This window comes from Moschus berezovskii, chromosome 12 (assembly GCF_049115385.1).
Source record: "Moschus berezovskii isolate FMDL1 chromosome 12, NW_MosBer_1.0, whole genome shotgun sequence".
NCBI lineage: Eukaryota > Metazoa > Chordata > Mammalia > Artiodactyla > Moschidae > Moschus > Moschus berezovskii.
Genome location: NC_142471.1, coordinates 41,949,509 through 41,969,746, shown reverse-complemented (window position 1 = coordinate 41,969,746; position 20,238 = coordinate 41,949,509). Strand labels below are relative to the sequence as shown.

Here is a 20,238-nt window from a genome sequence, read left to right as displayed (position 1 = left end):
CCTTTGCACAACCTCCTCCCCCACCTTTCTGAACTAAATGACTTCTGCCAATGACTTCTGTGGCAGGCAGCTTGGGACACACACACACACACACACACACTAAATTCTTTTTCTTTTAACTTGGCTCGCTAACCGGCATTTAATGCCTAGAGGCCTCCCTTCCTTCTCCCTTGGTAACCCCACTCAACCTTTAAAACTGTCACCTCCTCCAGGAAGCCATCCCCTGGCTCTTCCTCTCAGGCTGGGTCACAGCCCAGAATGCGCCTTTGCATACATAGCTTATTCAGGGTCCTTGCCGCATCTTTTAACGATCTATTTAGGTGTCTGTCTCTCCTGTGAGCGGGGAGTTCCAGGAAGGTCTGTTGCTGAGACTCTCTGAATTCCTCACGCCCTGCGCATGGCCCTGCAAGGCAGGGACCTTGGGGCCGGGCCAACGACAGGGCCAATGGGCGCTCCCGGGCCCGCAGAAGTGGCCCCGTGCACTAGGCTCTGCCAGGCGCGCCCAGACCGAGCTTCTTCCCAAAGCCGGGTCCGTGAAGGCTCAGCTGTCTCCCTGAAATCTTGGGTGTGCCACGTGGAGCTCAGTCTGTCTGGAACTTGTTTGGGGGCGGAGGCGGGGGTGAGGGTGGCTAGCGTCAGGCTTGCCATCCCCTCCCAGGCTGGAGCCCAAGCGGCATAACGCTCTATCTGGTGGTAGCCGGAGGCATTCCGCGAGCGGTGGAGCGAGCCCCGGCTCTGCGCTGGCCGCGAGGAGCGGGCTCTTCGCCCGGGCTCGCGCGTAAAGGCTCCGTGCAGAGTCGGAGTCTGAGTACGCCGGCCGCTTGAAAGGCTCCTCACGTCCAGGCGCCGCGGTCACGGATGCGCCGGTTTCCGGCCATGAATTGGGCTTCAGAGTCCGAGCCTCCTGCCCGACTACCGGCTGAGCCTCGGGCCGCAGGGCGGGGGATGGGCGCCCGCCAAGGTCCGTGGGGCCAGCGAAGGTTCGAGCCCGCGGCCGCGGCGAGTCCCCTTTGGCTCCCCTTGCCTCTCGGTGACTGGCTCAGCGCCTCGCCCGATCTCTCTCCGGGCTATCCCGGCCCGGCTCCACGAGGGGCTCTCTGCCCAGGCCGTGCATCATGGCCCAAGACGCTCGGCGGCTGAGGTCAGCCGGGGCCAGGGGGCTCCAGGGATCCCCGAGGGCAGTCGGAGGCCGACCCTTCTCCATTCTCTGGTCCCTGACGAACGGGGGGGTCAGGAAGCCCAGGGCCACCAAGTCTCTGCGCGCCGCAGCCTCGGCCGGTCCCACCGTCCTGCTGGCCTCCGAGCGTCCCTCCGACTGGGAGCGCGGAGCACCCGGCGCCCCCTCCGAGCCGCGAGCTGGAGAGCGCCGCGCGGCGAGGCAGAGGCTCCGCAGTCACGTGGTCCAGAGGCGGGCGGAGGGGAGGGAGGCGGGGAGGGAGGGGAGGGGGAGCAGAGTCGAGGGGGAGGGGGAGGGGAGGGGGCGTCCTCCGCAGTTCGCTCCTCGCCGGGGCTCAGACACACAGCGAGCCCGGAGCCGCCGCGCCGGCCGGGCTGCTGCCGCCGCCGCCGCCTCGGCCGCCTCCGAATCCTCCCGAGCCGCGGGGAGCGCCGCCGCCGCGGGCCGCCCCCGCCGCGCCGGCCTGGGCTCGGGTTGCCAGCGCCGCCGCAGCCACCACCGGAGCCGGAGCGGGAGCCCGACCGCGCCGGGCTGGGCTGGGCTGGGCTGGGGCGGGCTCAGGGCGCAGGGGCGGGCGCGCGGGGGAAGACGCACGGGCGGGCTCGGCTTTCCCGGGGAGCGGCCCGGGACTGCACCCGGACCGGCGCCTCCCCGCTCCGCGCTGCCCTCGGCCTCGCCCCGGGCCCGGGCGGATGAGCCGCGCGCCCGGGGGACATGGAAGCGCTGACGCTGTGGCTTCTCCCCTGGATATGCCAGTGCGTGTCGGTGCGGGCCGACTCCATCATCCACATCGGTGAGCGCGGCGGGCTCGGGGCCGAGGTTGGGCGGGGGCCCCAGCGGCGCGGGGGGTGAGCGGCGTCCAAACTTGGCTGTTCCCTGGGCCGAGGGGCTCGGCGGGCGGTGCTCCCCCGAAGGGCCGCGCCGCCCCGCGGAGGAGCTGTGCACGGGCCGCGCCGCGCTCCCGCGGGCTCCTGCTGCTCCCGGGGCTCCGATCCCCCCGCGGGGCTCCGCGGCCTCTGCCGACACTTAGGGCCGCGGCTGCGGGGAAGCCAGGGCTAGACGCAGCTTCAGCCCCGCGTCCCCGGCGGTGCGGTCAGCGGGGTAGGGCCAGCCCTTAGGTGCAGCTCAGAGCAGCGAGGGCAGGGGGCGGGCAGGGGGCGGGCAGGGCCCGGGGTCTCGCCAAGTTGGTAGCGCAGGATCGAAGAGGCCCGACCGGAACCGCGCGTGAATGTGGGTGGGTGGGTGTTGTCAGCGTGTGTTTCTGTGTGTGCGCCGGTGGCACCGTGTTGGTGTCACTGCGAGAGGGCGTCGGGGTGTGTGGGGCCATCGGATCCTATGTTGGTGCGTGCACGATTTATCAGCCTGTTAGAGTGGACACAGTGTCTGTCTGTTTCCCTGGTGTCTGTCTGTGTATCTTTCAGTGTATGTGTGTGTGTGTGTGTGTGTGTGTGTGTGTGTGTATCTGGTTGTGGCGACGGCAGCCCAAAGCTGGACAGTCTCAGAGTTTCTTACGGCCCAAGTCTTGGGGCCCGGCAGATGGTCTGGGCAGTGGGAGTCAGGGAAGAAGCCTGGGCCGCGGTGTGTGTGCGGAGTGTGTGTGCGTGCGCGCTGAGCGGGAAGAGAGCGATGGAGGGAGAGAACCCGGAGAGGAGAGAAGACTAGAGAGAGAGGAGGAGGAGGCGCGCCGGCGGGGAGTGTGTGGGAGTTGGTAGCAGCAGGGGAGAAATCCCAGGAAGTTGGGCCGGATTGGGGGACTGGCAGCGGTTGTTTTTGGGGAGCCCGAAGGCACTCGTCTCTCCGGAAGTTGGGGAAGACCAGCGAGCCGAGAGAGGCTGGGGGCTTGGGAGGTGTGAGGAGGCAGGGGTGATGGGACAGGTGATGGGTGATCAGGGACTAGGCCTGGCCTTGGAACGCTGCAATCCCTGGCAGGCACCGGGACAAGACCTGCTTCCCAGTTGTGGATGGAGGTGGTGGTGGGGCTTGGGTCTTGCGGTCAGCATTGCGGCTCTGGGTGTAGCATGGAACGGGACCTCCCTCCTCCTGCCCAGCCCCCAGGTAGGGGATCACTGGGCCCCCGCTCTGGGACTGTGGTGACCCTTAGGGCCTGGCAAGGGGGTTGGACTCCGGAGTTTTCCAGGCTGCAGGGCCAGGCTCAGGCTAGTCTGACCCATCTCGGCGTCAAGCGCGGAGAGTCGGCCAAGGCAGTGCGAAGAGCGCAGAGGCCAGCGGGAGGCTGCTCTGGAGGAGCTGTTCACGGTTCTAGAAGGCCCGTTCAAGAGCGGCTCCTTCTGGGCTCCTCAGCTTCTGGGTTAGAAAGCAAAGAGTCTAGAGACATTCTCCTATCAGGAGAGGGATGGAAAGCAGGAGGCAGAGCCCAGGGAGTCAGGCGGGACTGAGTAGTCCCTCTGCTTGTCACCGGTCATCAAAAGCAGAAAGAAGCCCCCAGCACAGGAAAACCACTGGGGACCTGTTTGCTTAGCTCCTACGGAAGGGGGTTGCTCAGGGCAGAAGGAAGTCATCTTTCCATTTTGGGATTGGGGCTGCAAGGGGACTTTCTGGCTCCTGGGATATGACTCGTGGGACCATTTAGGCAGGGCATTTAGGTGCCCGAGGTCACACCAGCTTGGCTCAGCCCATTATGTGGGGCATGTTTGGTATATGAGGTAGCTTGCTTGTGAGACACTCGTGTGACCTGGTGGCTGCATGTACCACGTGCATATGTAACTCATGTGGACTATGTTGGCATATTTGGGGTGGTGTGTTTTTGTGTCGGGTGGGCGGAGGCCCACCTCTCAACGATCCTATCAGGCTGAAACCCCAGTCGAGAACTCCCACCACCGGGCAGCCTGTAGTCCTGCCAGCGCCGTGATGGGAGGGCCAAGGCTGGGGGTGGGGATGGGGTGTGGGGGTGGGGAGTGGGGTGGGGTAGGAGAGCCCATCTCCAGGCCTGGTGTTGACCCCTCTTCTCCTCCAGGTGCCATCTTCGAGGAGAACGCGGCCAAGGACGACAGGGTGTTCCAGCTGGCTGTATCGGACCTGAGCCTCAACGATGACATCCTGCAGAGCGAGAAGATCACCTACTCCATCAAGGTCATCGAGGCCAACAATCCGTTCCAAGCCGTGCAGGAAGGTGAGTGGCCGGCCGCGGTGCCCAGGGCTAACAGGGCCGGGCTTGCCTCGGGCGCAGTACTGGGGACCTGCTGGGTTGCCAAGGGTTGGACCGCACGCACGGTGCGCGCCTTCTCTCCGGCCCACCAAAGCTGTGCATCAGGGAGTGCCCTGCGCCGCGGGGCTGGAGCCTAGAGCTTGTGAACGGCGAGCCGGGCTCCTTGCGGGGCGTGTCGCGGGCTTGTGCGGCTCCTTTCCAGCTGGGTGGGCGCGCGTGTGCGCCCGGTGCTGGCCGCGCAGGCGTGGGTGGCTGAGGGCCGTCTTTGTTGTTAAGAGTGTGGGTGGGCGTGTCTGCGAGCAGGGTACCTGTGTTGGTGCACCTCCCCGACCTGGTTGGGCCGGTGTCTTCTTTGCTGCCGAGGAGGAGGAGCGTCTAGCGCCCAAGCCAGTGCTCTCGCCTCTCCCGCGCGCGTCCCGGGACGCGCCGCATCTCGCTCCCCTCAGTGCTTCGGCTAGCGAATCTCGGTCACTCTCCTCCTCCGGGTTTGGAGCAGCCGCTCTCACTTGCGGCCCCCGCCGTGGGCGGAGGCATAGCCGCCTGGGCCGGAGGTGGGCGCTGTTCGACCAGGAAAGGAGCGGAGTTGGGCCGGGCCAGGCTGCGGGGAAAGCCTAGCCGGCGCCTGGGCCACCTTGGTCCGCAGACTCTGCCCGCAGGAGGGGGCAACAAGTGCTGCGTTTCCCTCCTCCCTCGTTCGCTCCCCTCCTGCCTGGCTTGAGCTTGGCTTCGGGGACTCGGGTTTCTCTCCCACGATGCCTGCTTCCTCATCAGGGACTAAGGCTGTCTCTGCCCCAATATCTTCCTGTCCTTGGGCTCCTTTCCTCTCATCTGCCCCCATATCCACGGGTTCTCCTAGTTCCTTATAGCCATGGGTTTGGCTCTGAGGCCCTTGCCCAGGGATATTGAAGACATAGGGAACAACTGGTGGCACAGGGTGTGGGGATTCCTCCCAGGAGAAACAAACATTACAGTGGGTGTAGGGAGGAGGTGGGCTGGCCAGAGGCTCCAGGCAAGTTTTTCCTGTCCCCATCTCCCTACCCCCAACCCCTTAGACCTAGAGACCTCTTCTTGCTTTAGGCTGTATGTTGGCTGCTGGTCTTCTCTAAGGATAGGGTAACTCTGTGAAGGCTGTGTTTTGGGTTCAGAACGTTGTGATGGAAAGAGGTTTGGGGGAGTCTCCTGTTCTTGCAGAGGAGGGAGAAGGCCCAGCTCTGGGACCTGAAGGTCCAAGGATGTCTTTGGGTAGTTGTAAAAGCCTTGCAGGTCTGAATGTGTTTTGGAGGTGGTGGTTGAGTTGGGGTGAGGCTGGTTGTCTATCCCGAGAGCTGGTTTTCCCAGCCCTGGCAGGTGTCTGGTGTCCACTGAGGTACAGGAGGTCGAACCCATCCTTCTTTGCTGTCTAATCATGCCCTGCCTGCAGTACCTGCCCCTGCATGCCCTGCCCTTAGACTTCTTTTCTCTACACCCTCATTGCATCTGTTGCATCTTCTTGTGGTGGGCTCTAGCCAGGAGAAGGTGGGACCTCTGTAGGCAGGAATGACCCTGACTTGGGTAAGGATCTCTGGTGACAGAGGCTTTTCCAATTACTTGCTGTGATTTTCACAGTGCCTCATGCTCCCTTTGCACACTCCCATACTTTTGTCTTTGTGGACATTCGTCCTTTGTGCTTGGGAGCTGAGGACACAGCTGGGAGACACCTGCCCCAGGGAACTCACAGTGTAATGGGGATGCTGCTTGTGTTTTCGTGGCGGTTTGGCTCTGTCACCTTCTCTGTGGACATATCTCGTTTCTGTTGAGTTGCCGTCTACTGTATTGAGTATTCCAGGTTCATTCATTTTGCTCCAGATGATGCCCATTGGCCCCCGTCCCCACTCCAGCAGCAGGTCCCCAAGACTGAAGATAATGCTCTTGCCCAGGGTTACTAACTCTGACAGGTAACACATGGGTGAACTGGGCGCTGGGACCAGAAGGACCTGGAGTGTGGGGTCTGGAGAGGTCATCTCTATCAAAAGGAAGTTGTTCCACAACTTCACCTGATTTTACCATTTGGGAATGAAAATCCTGGTGTTATAAATGTGCTGATTTATTTATTTTGTTTTAAAGAGGAGCTTCAAATCTGTACTTTAATGTAAAATCTGATTTCTGACTCTTGTCAACTAACCAAACAATTTGAGTAACAGTACAAATCAAATCAAACAACTATGGGCCATTCAACCTGCAAGCCTTAATGCAGCTTTGTTCTGGAGACACAGGGTTCCACCCAGGGGACTTTTCTGGGTCTCAGTTTCTCTGTTTTTAAAACTGGAAAAATATCTCAGGCTCTAAGAACGGCAGGCTGACACAGTCTCGGAAGGGTGTGAGTGAGGGTGTGTGCACATCCAGAACTAGAGAATTACATACTGATGCCTGACAGTTGTCCAGGTAGAGGAATACTGACGAGGTGGTGTTGCACTACCCTTTGCCCGGAGGGCATGTGTTGGTTAAAATTGGCATGCTTTCAACTGATAAGCAGCAGGGGCAGAAATTCACATTGTTATCCCGTGACCTTTTGAAGCCCTGGGATGCTATCAGGGATGGGAGGAATGAGCCCCTTAACAGCCTCAGGGAGTGCCCGAGCAGGGTGCAGAGGCTCTTCCTCCCTGGCCTGAGGCTTGGTGGGGCAGATGCTCAGTTCACTGGGTCCTTCCTTCTGTGCGCTATGGGGTGTTGTCCATCTCATGGCTGGGCCCTGGTTGATGAATATCTCTCTTGTGGTCTTGGGGACAGTCACAGTCCCAGGAAATGGGTGGTAGATACAGCTTGGATGGGAAAGGAAAAGACTTGTTGGCTGGAAGTGGCCAAGGCAGACTGGGGTTCAGTCTTCATCATGGACTGGATGAGCTCCCCATGGCCACCACCCTCATCCCCATGGTGGATTTGGGATTGAAGTGATGCTGCCCCATTGTGGTCTGAGAGGTAGCACCACACAGGGATAAGAGCTTAGTTTCTGGGGCCCAAGAAACTGGGTTCAAATCTTGCTTGTCTCATGTGCAGTGCGATATTGGGGGAGGCCTGGCCTTATTCTGAATCTGTTCATGTGTCTGCTGAGAAGGGTCCTCTTGGGTTTATTGTGAGGATTAAATGAGATGAGACAAGTATGAATTGTCTGCAAAAGACCTGCGGTAGGGGTTCAGTAAACATGAATTCCCTCTCTGTTCCTTGACCAACTGTGAATGCATCTAGCTTCTCTTCAGGCTGTTGGTATTTTCAGCTGCATCATTGCTTAAGCTAGTGAATTCCTTGAGAGCGGACCCTAACTGACCTTTTCATTTTCAGATTTTTGCTTAACTTTCTTTTTCCTGATTATAAAAGAGATGCCTTGCTACAATGAGCATGAATTAATTTAAAAATGTGAAAAAGGAAAAGGGCAATGCATGCTCATTATATAAAATGTGTGGAAGGTGCAGGAAAGCATCAAGAGACAGAACAAAATCATTCAGAAGTCTACCACTATTCTTTCCTTCTAGTCTTTTTTCACCCACTGACTTTCATAAGTGCTGAGAGCTCCCATTCTGTTCAGTTGTATATTTTTGTTTGTTTTTTCGTTTAACATATCAGTGAATTTTTCTGAAATCATGTGATCTGTTTATAAACATTCCTCTTACTGTTTGCATATGTTTTTAAATATCCAAAATGACTAGTTTTTTTAAAAAATGGAAGCATTTATGTTGAGATGTGCTTAAGTATTTAATTGAAGAAAATAAGGAACTCTGCTTTGACTTGTGGGTCCTAAGATTTATACCTGCAATTTCTTCAGGCTGATTTTGTGCAGGCTTCTTACAAGCTACCTTTTGAAGCAGTTGGTCAGTTTATGTGAAAGACTGGATCATTTTTAATAAAATATGCATTTGTTGAGGATTTAGCAAATGATAACACAGAATTGATATTTAAATCCCTAAAAGGTGGTATCTTAGATTTAGTTGGCAAAGTCCATATTAACAATAAGTGTGGAAATCTGTCTTCTAGATACTAGAAGAGACACTAATTTGTTAAATAAAAAAATTTCATATTGCTTTAAAGTGCCTGCTCAAGGAGAAGATTATATAAATGCATGAAAGAACTGGCTGAACATGAGTCTTCTCTGTTCACGGTATTATCTTTTACTGTAAGTAAAAGACTTGAGTTATTGGCTGTGCTGTAGATATATCTGTCATAGAGTGGAAAGATAACAATTTAGGGAAGAGGAAGAAAAAAGGAATGTATGTGAGGCAATATTCCTTTTAGTTACAATAAGCATGAAGGTGTTTTAGGAAGACAGGGTAAAAATCACCCAAGTATAGCTTGGTATTCACAGAGTACAACAATGAAGCAATGAAATAAAATGAAAGTGAACCACAGTGAGCTTTGTGGTGTCCATCTGATGGTCTTGCTTATATTATACTGGTCATTCCTAGGTGGTCACTCTGTGACAGCTGCTAGATGGTCTCCCTGACTGAACTTTTGCTGTTGTTTTTCTTTATTTATTTAAAAATTTTTTATTGGAGGATAATTTCTTTACATTGTTGTGGTGGTCTCTGCCATGCATCGATCATAATTGTATATACCCCCTTCCTCCTGAGCCTCCCTCCCCACCTTTGCACCCCTCCAGGTCATCACGGAGTGCCAGGCTGGGCTCCCTGTGTTTGATGCCTCTGTTGTCTTCCTTGACTCCCCTTCAGGTCCCATTGAGGCTGTATTTTTGCAGCTCCTTCTGGCAGACCCACTGTTCTCCCTGGGAATGGTGTTATTGGTCCTTGCCTGGGAGACACTGTCAGCATCTCCCTGAGTTTGATGTTAGTGTCATTAAAGATGCTTGCAGGCCCACTGCCGTCATTTCCATCCATTCAGCTGCATAATTTTTCTCTTGGTGCAGAAACAAATTTTACCATAACTTTGCTGGTTAAAAACAGAAATATATTATCTTACAGTTCTGCAGATCAGAAGCCTGATATGGGTCTGATTGGGTTAATATCAAGGTGTTGGCAGCACTGATTCCTCCTGGGCACCCTAGGAGAGAATCCACTTTCTTGCCTTTTCAGCTTTCCGAGGTTGCTCTTCTTCCTTAGCTCCTGGTCCCCTTCCTTCAGCTTTAAAGCCAGCAGTGGTGGGTACAGTACTCACAGGGAGTCACTTCTGTCCTCACATCTCCTCTCTGATTCTTCTGTCTCCCTCCTCCCAGGACCCTTGTGATGGCATTGGGCCCACAGGGATAATCCAAGCCTATCTCTCTATCTTCAAGGGTTCTGATTAGAACCCTTAATTCCATTGCAGTCTGGATTATCTTTTACCATGGCTCAAATGGTAAAGAATCCACCTGCAATGCAGGACACCTGGGTTCAGTCCCTGGGTTGGGAAAGATCCCCTGGAGAAGGAAATGGCAACCCACTCCAGTATTCTTGCCTGAGAAGTTCCATCAACAGAGGAGCCTGGTAGGCTACAGTCCATGGGGTGTGCAAAGAGTCGGACACAACTAACCAACTAACACTTCTACTTTCTAGCATATTCACTGTTCCCAGGGTTAGGATGTGGATGTCTTTGTGGGCCATTTTTTTCTGCTACCATGTTGGTACACCTTGGGGGTGCCTATTGTGGACACTGACCTTCATGACCCTTCCCTTTCTTCTGCATGGCTGGCTGCATTCCTGCGTACTGGTGGCATCCTCTTTTTACTTGGAGCATATGGCCATGTTTCCCTGTCTATCATCTTCGCTCTGGAGGTGGCACACTGTAAGCCTGCAGGCCTCTGTAGACCTCCCTGTGCTCTCCAGTGAGACAGCAAGTTCCTTCCCAGAGCCTGCAAGCTGCTCACGTCTAAGGTTCCTAGAGGAGTCTGTTTTGTGAATAGCCTGTGGCTGTGCCACCGTGCAGGCCCATAACCTCCATTTCTTTCAGGCCAGGTTCTTCCAGGTTCTCTCTCCACTCTCCACTCTGCTCACCTGGAGCACATGGTGGGGTCCCTGCCAAGGTCAGTCTTGCTTACTGACAGCCTCAGCTTATTCCTGCCAGGGATGCTTCAGGTCAGAAGGTGGTGGCTGTGGGTGCTGATGGCGGCTCACTAAACCTCTCTCACTAGTCGCCTCTCTGGATTTCTCACAAGCCTGTATCTGTGTAAAAGAATAACCACCATCTTCATTCAGTGAACTGCTAGGTTCAGAGTTGCCTTTCATTCTAGGGTCCCTCTTGTGTATCTAAACACACACACACACACACACACACTCATTATAGACTGTACTCCTGCCTTACCCACAGCCTCGTATCTAATGGGTTGTTGTTGTTCAGTGGCTCAGTCATATGCTACTCTTTGTGACCCCATGGACTGCAGCACGCCAGGCTTTCCTGTCCTTCACAATCCTTTTTAGTATCCCTGTGGATACTGTGCCATGGCCTTGCCCCTAAGTGGGGAAGATGGATTTACTATTTGTAGTGAACAGATGGCATCCCATATCAGGCGTGTGGGTCAAAGGCTGTGCACGCTAGTGAGACACTTCTCCTTGTGCACTCTACAAGCTGCTACTGTTCCCGTTCCTGGTTGACAGTCTTCCTGTCTAGAGCAATATGTGGGGCTCATTTCTCTAGACTTTTCTTGGAAGACAGCTAAGGATGCCCCTGAACACTCAAAGCCGTATCTTGCAAAGGCAGACAGTATCTTTCCAGATTCTTGGAGTTGCCAGGTCTAAAGGCCCCGAGTTTTGTCTCTTATATCAGCCATCTTCTCCCCTTACTCAGCCTTTTCACTACCTGGAAAATGCTTTCACCTAAGAACTGGAACATTGAGTCTGTACTGTTGGTTCCCATACCATTTCTAACCCAGACTGATCCCTGGATATGAATCTTTTTAGACTTGATGACCCAGGGAAGTGCTTGTTTGTTCCAGCCCTTTGGTTTTGTTCTGTGGTTCCCTTTGTATCAATCAGGGTAGACTGAGTTATGCTGTGGTAACAGACACTCTCCGAGTCTTAGTGGCTTAATGCAACACAAGCTCATCTCCTTTTCATGTTATGTGTCTATCATTGATCAGCTTGGAACTGAGCCCATCACGGTCACTTGGCTTCAGTATTGCTAGTTGCTAGGCCAGAGGGAGAGAGAGCCCCACGGGGTCTCTGCCTGTATGTGACACAAGGCTTTCTACTTATAACTTGTTGACCAAAACTAGTCAGATGGTTCCAAGCAATTGTAAAGGACCCAGGAAGCACAGACCTACTGTGTGCCTGGAAAGAGAGAGAGCTGGAAATGGTGAGTGACAGAAATATCTAGTAGCCACTTCATGTCCAGACAGCCTTCCTATTTCCTTGGTGACTTGTTAAAACAGCAAGAGCAACACAGAAACAAAACCCAAAAGGAATTTCAGGTATTGGATCCTGGTTGGACCAAACCCATGGGTTGCATCAGTCCCCCTTTGCCCACTTGTTTACTTGTTCCTCTGCCCCAGAAGGCTCCGGGCAGCCTTTTGGTGTAGGGCGAAGTTGGGAAGCCCAGGTCCCAGCCCTGCCTGGCTCTCAGAAGAGAGCCAATCTTTGTCTACCTGGACAGGCCCAGGTCTCAAAAGACTTGGGCTTGATGCTTCCTAAGGAATGAGGTGAAGACTGGTGTCCGGGCCCGACTATTGTTGGCACCAGCGGTAGTGGGCCCCACAGCTGGTCATAAACAGGTTTGTGCTTTCTCTGGACTCAGCAGGGCTCCCCATGGCCCCATTTCTTCTACAGATGTCCCCTGCTTCCTCCCTGTGCCCTCCTCACCCCTGCCTTCCCAGGCAGCACCAGCTCTCTCTTTTGCTGAAGCAGTGGTCCAGAGTGGAGACTCGTCTCTGCCATGGGCTGGGGTATGACCACACCCTTCCCTGGGATCTGGCCTCTCTGACAGGCATGGGGCCAGGAAGGCAGCTGGGTCCATGTCCAGTATCCAGTCAGCCGGGACCTCTTAAGACCTTCCTTCTAGCCTATAAACAGCCAGTTTCCTGGCCAATAGCTGCAGGCTGGGGAGACCCAGGCTGCAGACCCAGGGTTCTCCATTCTAGGCCTGAAGCACAGGCAGGGTAGCTGGGAAGGTGGTTAGAAGGCCCTTTTCTTTCTGTTCCTGGGCCCAATCTGGGCAGAGCCGGCTTCCAGTGGGTGAAGCCAGGGGCTGCTGGCTGGGACCTAGGACTGTCCTCATCCCCAGATGCACCTCCTCCTCCAGCCAGATCTGGGTATGTGGCTCTGGCTGGCCCTGTCTCCTAGTTTGCTTCCCTTACATTAATTCCTCACCAGATCCAACAGAGGCAGCCAGACATGGCTGTTCCGTCTCTGCCTACCTGTGCCTGTTCCCAGCCACAGCCCAGCCAGGCCCTCCCACGGCCCTGCATGAGAACAGACAGGGTGCCCACAAGCTGGGTTGGGGGCAGGAACCTGGTTGATCTCATGCACAGACTGGGGTTCCTGTCCCTGCTTTGCTGTCTGACTCTGGGTGGGTTAGCTCAGTTTCCTTGACTGAAAGATGGGAATGACACAGAGAACATTATAATAGTCAGTTGAGGAAGTGTGCTATAATGCCCAGCCCAAGACTGAGCGCCCAGGTTGGGATGGTTGTTATAGTACCAGCCCAAGTGGTCCCAAGGGGCTCTTGGTCTCCTACTTTCTGACCTGGGCTGGGCAGGCTTTCCCAAACTCTGCCCCATTTGGGGCAGCCTGGAGTTGATCCTGGCTTTGCTGGGTGTCCCAGGAGAGCAAGGAAACAAGTTAGATTGATGACTTGGTTTATGTGGAGGCTGCCTGGAGCCCCCGGTGTGGGCTGGGGTCTGGGAGCCTGTAGACCCTCACTGCACGAAGTTGCAATCTGGCCACAGCCTTGCTGTTTTGAGTGCACAGGGTGGCCCATAACCAGCCAGCCTGACCCAGCCCCGAGTGACTGGCCACAGTGCCCATAACTTGCTCACTATGGTGTAAAGTGGTCAGGCAGGTCTGGGTTCAAATCCCAGCTCTGTGACCAATTAGCTGTATGGTCTTGAAAGGTCATTTGTCCTCTTCAAGCCACAGTTTTAATATCTGTGAAGTGAGGTTACCCTACTGTTGCGGTGATGAGTCTAGAGAGGTGACTTACACCTGGTAGATGGAGGCTGTGGGCAAGCAGCAGTCCCCTGGGGCCCAGCAGAGTCACACTGAGGGTGCGGGTGGGGACACACAGCATGCTAAGTAGGCACTGGTTCTCTCTGTAAGCATTAGTTCTCTCTGTTTGCTCTGTTCTCCTGCTCCCCTGCCAGGGCTACATGACACCCTTTGGTCTTTGCTCTCTGCCTGGGTGCTGCCAAATCCCAGGTCAGGGCAGAGACATGGGCCCCACTGGCTGGACATCATCCCTACCCTATCCCCTTGGCTGGAGCTCATGGCTCAGCCCAGCCATGTGCCAGCCCTGATGTGGCCTGAGGCCCTGCAGATTCAGCCTGGGCCTGGCAGGGTATCCCCCAGCTCTTTCTGCTCGGTGCAAAGGCAGAGGCTTTAGGTCTTGCCCTGGCTCTGCTCCTGGACTGGGGCTGGGGGACTTTCTTCCATCCTTTTGTCTGAGCACCCAGAGGCCCAGGAGGGAGGGAGAGGCCACTCTCTGGGTCCTGGCCTGGGATCGGGGGCCAAAGCTCTGAACTGGGCCCTGGACTGGTGCTTGTCTCAGTGGTGCCCATCTCAGCACGCCAGTGCCAGGTGCTGAGGAGGTCCCGACTTGGCTTGGCTCCAGGGCCCTTGCTGCCTTCCTGTCCTGGCTGCAGACATCCGATGCTGCTCCTCTTCAGTCCTGGGTGCTGCCCAGAGTACCTGCCCTCACTCACCTTTCCCTCCCTCTCAGGCTCTGGTGGCCCAAACAATCCAGTGGTCTGCCCCCAAGTCCCGCAGGCTGCTAGCTGAGCCTAGAGTTCTGGGGGACATCCTTGGGCCTAGATCACCCCAATGAGATTCTGGTCACTGTGTTGCGGTTGACTTGGCCAAGGTCAGCAGGAGGCTGTGGGCAACAGCTTGGGCCCTTCTTCATTGTTGGCATGACAGCAGGAGCTAGCCTCTCTGCACACCCCAAGGAGTGGTCTTTCTTGTGACCCCAGCTATACAGTCAGGTGGACGTCATAGGGTTCTGGTGTCTGGAGCTGAGGGAGAGCCCTGCAGAACCAAGGCCAGACCCAGGGAGGACCTGGAAGTGCTGTGGACTGAGTGGTTCCCCCTGCCAATTCGTATGTTGATGCCCCAAACCCCAATGTGATAGTATTTGGAAGGAGAGCTTTGGGAAATTCTTAGGTTGAGATCTGATCTTGAGAGTGGTGTTTTCATGCCTGGACTAGATATAAGAAGAGACCAGGTAGGAGTTCAGTGGCATCCAGTGGTTAGGATTCCACGCTCTCAATGCCAGGGACCTGGTTGGGGAACTAAAATCCCACAAGCTGTGCAGTACAACAGCCAAAAAAAAAAAAGACCAGACAGTTTGCTCTCTCTCCAGTATGTGAGGACAGTGAGAAGGCAGCTGTCTGCAAACCAGAAAGAGAGCCCTCAGATCAGCCAGAATTCAGATCAGCCAGCACCTTGATCCTACCCTTGCCAGCCTCCAGATTGTGAGAAATACATGTCTGTTGTTTATAATACACTCCATCTCTGGTGTTTAGTGTAGCAGCCTCAGCAGACTAGAGCAGGAGAGGGTGAGCTGTGGGCAAGCCCTGGCCTGGGACCCAACCAGTGTGGCGTGAACTTACTGAGGGAGTTGGTCCTCCCAAGGCCTTGGGGCCGACGTGTGTTAAATGATATCCCCACGTCTCCAAGGATCAGCTATTCTCTTCCCCCGGTGGCCTTTACATTGGGATACACTGAACCGAAACTCTCTCCACCCCCAAGCCCTTTAAACTTTTAAAGATAGCCACTGTGTCCCTCACACTTTTTCAGGCTTCATATCCTGAAGCCTGAATATTTCTCACTGGATTCTCTTTTGGATACGTTCACTTTGTCCCTGCCCCTCATAAGACAGCATTCCTAACAAGAGACTTAACTTGCTGATCTCAGCTTTCCTGCCTGTAAAATGGGGACAGTGGCACCTCCCTTAACAGGTTGTCTTGACCAAGTGAGGTAAGAACAATCGAGAATGTAGCCAGCACCTGGCACCAAAGAGATGCTCCATAAACAGGAGCCGCAGTTATTGCCTTCATGATGTTGTCTGATCAGTGCAGAGGGAGGGGTGGCCACTGCTTGTTCTGGATGCTCTGCTGAGATGAATGAAGCCCTAGTGAGTGCTGGCTTTTGGCCTCACCTCCAGCCGTGGCTCTGGGTGAGCCTCTGGTCCTCAAGCCCAGGGCTTTTGCCCAAGAAAGGGTGATGCATCAGATACCCTCCTTGAAGCTGTGCAGTTGGCTTTTGGATTCCAGTGTGTGACTTCACACTGATTCCTTTCAAGTCCAGTTTAGAGCTCTGAGCTTGTGACTCTCACTTAGGCCTTGCAGAGAGTTGTCTCTCCTTCCTACCCTGAGCCAGCTCACAGGGGCGCCCGTGCTGCTTTTATCCATCTCAGACACACTCTGCAGCCTGAGCCCAGCCTGCTCCCACTGCCGGGTTCCTCAGCCTGCTCCCAGATTTCACGCCGGATCACTGACCAGCACCACAGGACACAGGGTCTCATCTGCTGGGAGTCGCTGACACTGACGTCATTAATGGCTGCATTTCTGCACCAGACTCATCCTATGTTCTGTTTCTATCCCTGTGCACTCCTTGTATATGAATTTTTCAGAATCCCAGCACACCAGAGTCTGAGGGGAGCCTAGACTAGACTGTTCCATTTATCTTCCTTTCACTGCAGAAGCCTCGTGGACAGTCACCCGGGTGGTGCTGGGAGCCAGCCCAGGAACCTCACCGAAGGAAGAATGCAATGCGCTTGGCAGCTGTGGTCTGCTACAGGCTCCTGGCGATGGCCTGTCAAAAAGCAGAGGTGTCTGTCAATACCCAGCGTCTACTGACACCTGTGTCCAGGGCTGTGTGAGCATCATCCATGGACCACCCTGGGGAGCACAAGGAGTTACACAGAGAGCAGAGCGAAGCAGAGATTGCTTCAGAAAAGCGAAGGATTGGTGGCTGTCAGCATCCCCTGTTCCTCACATGCCGTCCCACTGTGCACACGACCCCCCTTCGTCTCAGCCCTTGTCCAGTTCTCTCCATCTCACAGGCCTCAGCCCCTGTGGTCACTTACTCTCTGTTCCCTGCCTTCTGCCCTCCTTTCCAGGCCTCTGTCTGTGTAGCAACTAGAATTATTGGAAAAATCAATCCAGTCACCTCCTCCCCCCGCCCCCCTGCCCCCATTCTGCTGCAATCCTTCAGTGGCTCCCTGCGGTACTAAGAATAAAAGCCAAACCCCTTGCCAGAGCCTGCAGGCCCCTAAGTACCCTGACAAGAACTGAGCTCACTTGCTTCACCACAGCCACTCCTCCTGAACCCCTGCTTCAGCCACATTGACTTTCTTCCCATGTCTCCAACAGGTGAAGCATGTTCCTACCCCAGGGCCTTTACGTATGCTGTTTGCTCCATCAGGAAGGCACTTCACATGACAGGCTCTCTCTCAACCTCAGCTACTGCTCAGATCTCACTTCCTCAGAGAGGCTGCCCTTGGTTCCAAGGAAAGCCCCTTTCATTCTAACAAAGCCTTCTTTTCCTTCTTTGCATGCTTCCTCACCTGCAGTTTTGTTATTAATTTATTTGTGAGGGGAGTCAAGTCTGTGAGGGCAGGAAAGTGTCTTGTCCATTGTTAGGTTCCCAGAACCAAGCCTGGTGTGCAGCTGGTTGTGGGTACTCAGTAAGAGCCCCTAGACAGATGATGGGACAGGTGGACACACGAGACCTCTGCTCTTTGAAACCCCTCTCAGGCTTGTGGCCCTGCCTTCATGCTCAGAACCACTTGGAGTCCCATGGCATGTGGGGCTTGGAGGCTTGTTGCATTTATTAGCAGCCCCGTCTTGCCACTTGAGGCCCACTTATGCTGGCCCCTCCCTCTTGATCAGCCTCTGGATGTGAAGGTCTTTCTCTGGTAAGAAATGCTAGGAGCCAATGTCACAGCCTCTGGCAGTGGCCACTTTCATGGGGGATTCCAAGGCCCAGCACAGGGATGCAGTTACCCTGGAGGGCTTTTCCACACTTGTGGGCTGGAGCAGGAAATAATTTTGAAGGTTCTGTTTCTGGAATGTGTTTTCCCGGGCTGAGGTGCTCTGGCAGGGGCTCAGGGTCACTGGCCTGTCCATCCCCTCTGAGATGTGCTTGTGGGGATGGGAGTGGGTAGTGATGGAGGAGAGGCTTCCCAGGGCAAGTAGACGCTCTCCCTGGGCTCCAGGTACTGACCCTTTGGGGCTGTGTGGGCTGACTGCTGGCTGAGTGTTAGATGTGAGTCAGGACTGGGGTTTCCATTCTTGTCTCCCACCTGGGAATCCTCTGGTGGGCCCAGGAGCCCCCTGACGTGCGGCCTCAGTTTCCACCTGCATGTATTGGCAATGGCATTGTCCTAGCCACTTGTCTTCCAAACTTGGGCAGCAGAAGGGGCCGGGAGAGGGAGGCGCCGTGGCAGGTGGCTCGAGCTTACAGGGGAGGGCACTGCCGACCCTCTGCCAGCACCCCTACAGGAACCGGTGTGCAGTGCCCATCTGTGAGAACGTCGCCGCCACCCTGATGCGTTGGCCTTTGAGGAAGCAGGAGTTAGAACCCTCCCGGTGAGCTGGGGCGGAAGGGGCTCTGAAGCCCCGCAGTTGTTCATGATGGAATCCGCGTCAGGAGAAGCTAGCCGGAGTGCAGCTCAGGGAACCGACTGTGTCAGACTACTTAGCTCCTGCCAAGAAAATGATCTTCATGGACGGGAGGACACGGGGTCTGTGATGAGCATCAGCACTGGCCAGAGCGCCAGGGGAGCTTCAGTGGCGGGGTGCTGTTAGACGGGACTCCACACCCACTCCGCGCCAATCTTGTCCTGGGGACGCTCTTCAGGAGGCCCTCCCTGGCTGCCCTGCCCCCATAGCCAGGACGGGGTCTTCTCCTGGCCGCCATGCTGTCCTTCACATCTTCCCTTGTGTCTCGGGGGGGCCTGTGAGGCCTTTAAGCTCTGCCTCTCAGGTCTCCCAGGGCACGCTGGGCTAGAGCGATGTTTGCTGAGTGGCTGTGTGACTGAACTGATGGCCTGGCCACGCGTGCGTCTGCAGACACACACAGGGGAGTAGGCCTGTGTGTCCCGGCGAGCTCACAGATACACCCCTGTAGACAGACTGAGCCCCTCCCTGCGGGAGCCTGTTGGGTGTGCTTTGAGGGTGTGCTTTGAGGACCCTGCTGGCACTATGACAAGGTGGCTGAGCCACGGTGCCCTGGGGTGTATGGAGCGTCTCTGCCTCTCATGCCCTCGGGGAATCTTGTTGCCTCCATGTGTGTTTGTGGGGCTGCAAGGTTGAACCATCTGAAGATACCACCCCCTAGCAGCCTCACATCAGGGAATTCTGCTGAGGGTCTGAAATCATGCTCTCTGTTAATCATATTAGTCATGTGGGTGTTAGGAACACTTGTAGTGGCCTGAGCAAATAAAGATATTTATCAGGCCATGTAATGGAAAAGGCCTGAGGAGGTATAACTTCAGGCATGGCTGGATCCAGGGGCCCAGATTGTATCCTCAGGACACTGCCTCCTTCTCCACATCCTGTTGCTGCCTTCCCCAGGGTGGGCTTCCTTCCCAGGGAGCTCCATCCTCTCAGGGCCCCTGGACTGGTGCAGGCTGATGTCTGATCAGCCAGACCCTGCTCCTTGCCCATGGAAAGAGGGGGGCTCTTTAACAAGAGTCTCACAAGGGTCCCAGGCTTGCTGCTCTTTGGCTGGCCGTGGGGAAAGCCTCCTCCCGGATTCAGCACTCCCTGGTGCCAGTGGAGTGGATGCCCTGATTAGCCAGGCCTGGGGCTGTCGCAGCCCCAAGCTGAGGGTGAAGGGGCAGAGCTTGGGTGTCACCTGAGGAAGAGAGAGGAGGCTGGGCGCACAGAACATCACGTGCCCTGTGCCTTCTTTTAGCCGCCCTCCAGAGGAGGGAATAGCCTCTCAGTGTGGGGCTTCCCTGCCCACAGGTCACTTGGGCCTGGGGTTGGACTGGAAGCCCTGGATCACCCTGGGGCCACTGTTCCTACACAGTGAGCTCCAGGAGACCTCAGACTTGGCTGACTTGAAAGCTCTGTGGGGCAGGCAGGGTTAGGAAGGAAGGAGCCAGGCTTTGAGCTCTGTGGTGTGCCCATGGGTGGGCATCAGTGCAGGAGACGGGCTGTGGACCTGACCGTGCAGGAAGGCTTTGAGTGAGGGAAGGTTGTGTTTCAGGCATGGGGCAGAATGAGCTGAGCTGCGGTGGCGTTTGGGGCAGCGAGGGAACAGAGGGAGCCACCTTGGCAGGGCAGGAACTTGGGGATAGGAAGAAAGGAGCGGACCTGGGGCCTGAGCCCTCCCTGGGTGTCCTGAGGGTTCCTGTGGGTGTGGTGTGACCCGGAACGCCTTTGTACTCCCACATCCTGAAGGGAAGTAGGGCTTGATCCCCAGGAGGTGGAGCTCACTGCTCTGTGGCCTCCTGCAGGTGCAGGGGTGTCTGCAGAATTCTTGGCCCCAGATTCAGTGTTTTCACCCCAGGAATGGTGGGGGGTCTTTCACATCCCCACACACCTGTTGTAGGCAGGGGTATAGGGATCTCTGTCCCCTTTTTCCAGATGGCCCATTTGTGGCCACCCCTGGGAGCTCACTTAGGTTCCAAGGGAGGAGGAGGTGTCCTGGGATTGGCAGCCAGGGACCTGGCTTTGCCCTATACTCCGGGCTAGCTCTGCTCAGCCTTCTGACCAGGCTAGGGAACCTAAGAGTGTGGTTCTAACACTGTCCCAGGCTACCGTGGATCCTGGGAG

General features: G+C 55.7%; 1 protein-coding gene across 2 annotated transcripts in view; it reads left to right on the top strand.

The window, feature by feature from the left end:
• The first annotated feature begins 1,673 nt into the window (after positions 1 to 1,673).
• The window catches only part of GRID1 (glutamate ionotropic receptor delta type subunit 1), a 701,267-nt gene continuing 682,702 nt past the window's right edge, over positions 1,674 to 20,238 (top strand). The window contains exons 1-2 of one of the 2 annotated variants that reach the window (XM_055425312.2): positions 1,674 to 1,970; positions 4,152 to 4,307. In XM_055425312.2, the coding sequence (XP_055281287.2) occupies positions 1,892 to 1,970; positions 4,152 to 4,307 (235 nt within the window). In that variant the 5' untranslated portion in view covers positions 1,674 to 1,891. The remainder of the gene's footprint in view (positions 1,971 to 4,151; positions 4,308 to 20,238) is intronic. The other variant, XM_055425309.2, reaches the window with a different exon arrangement.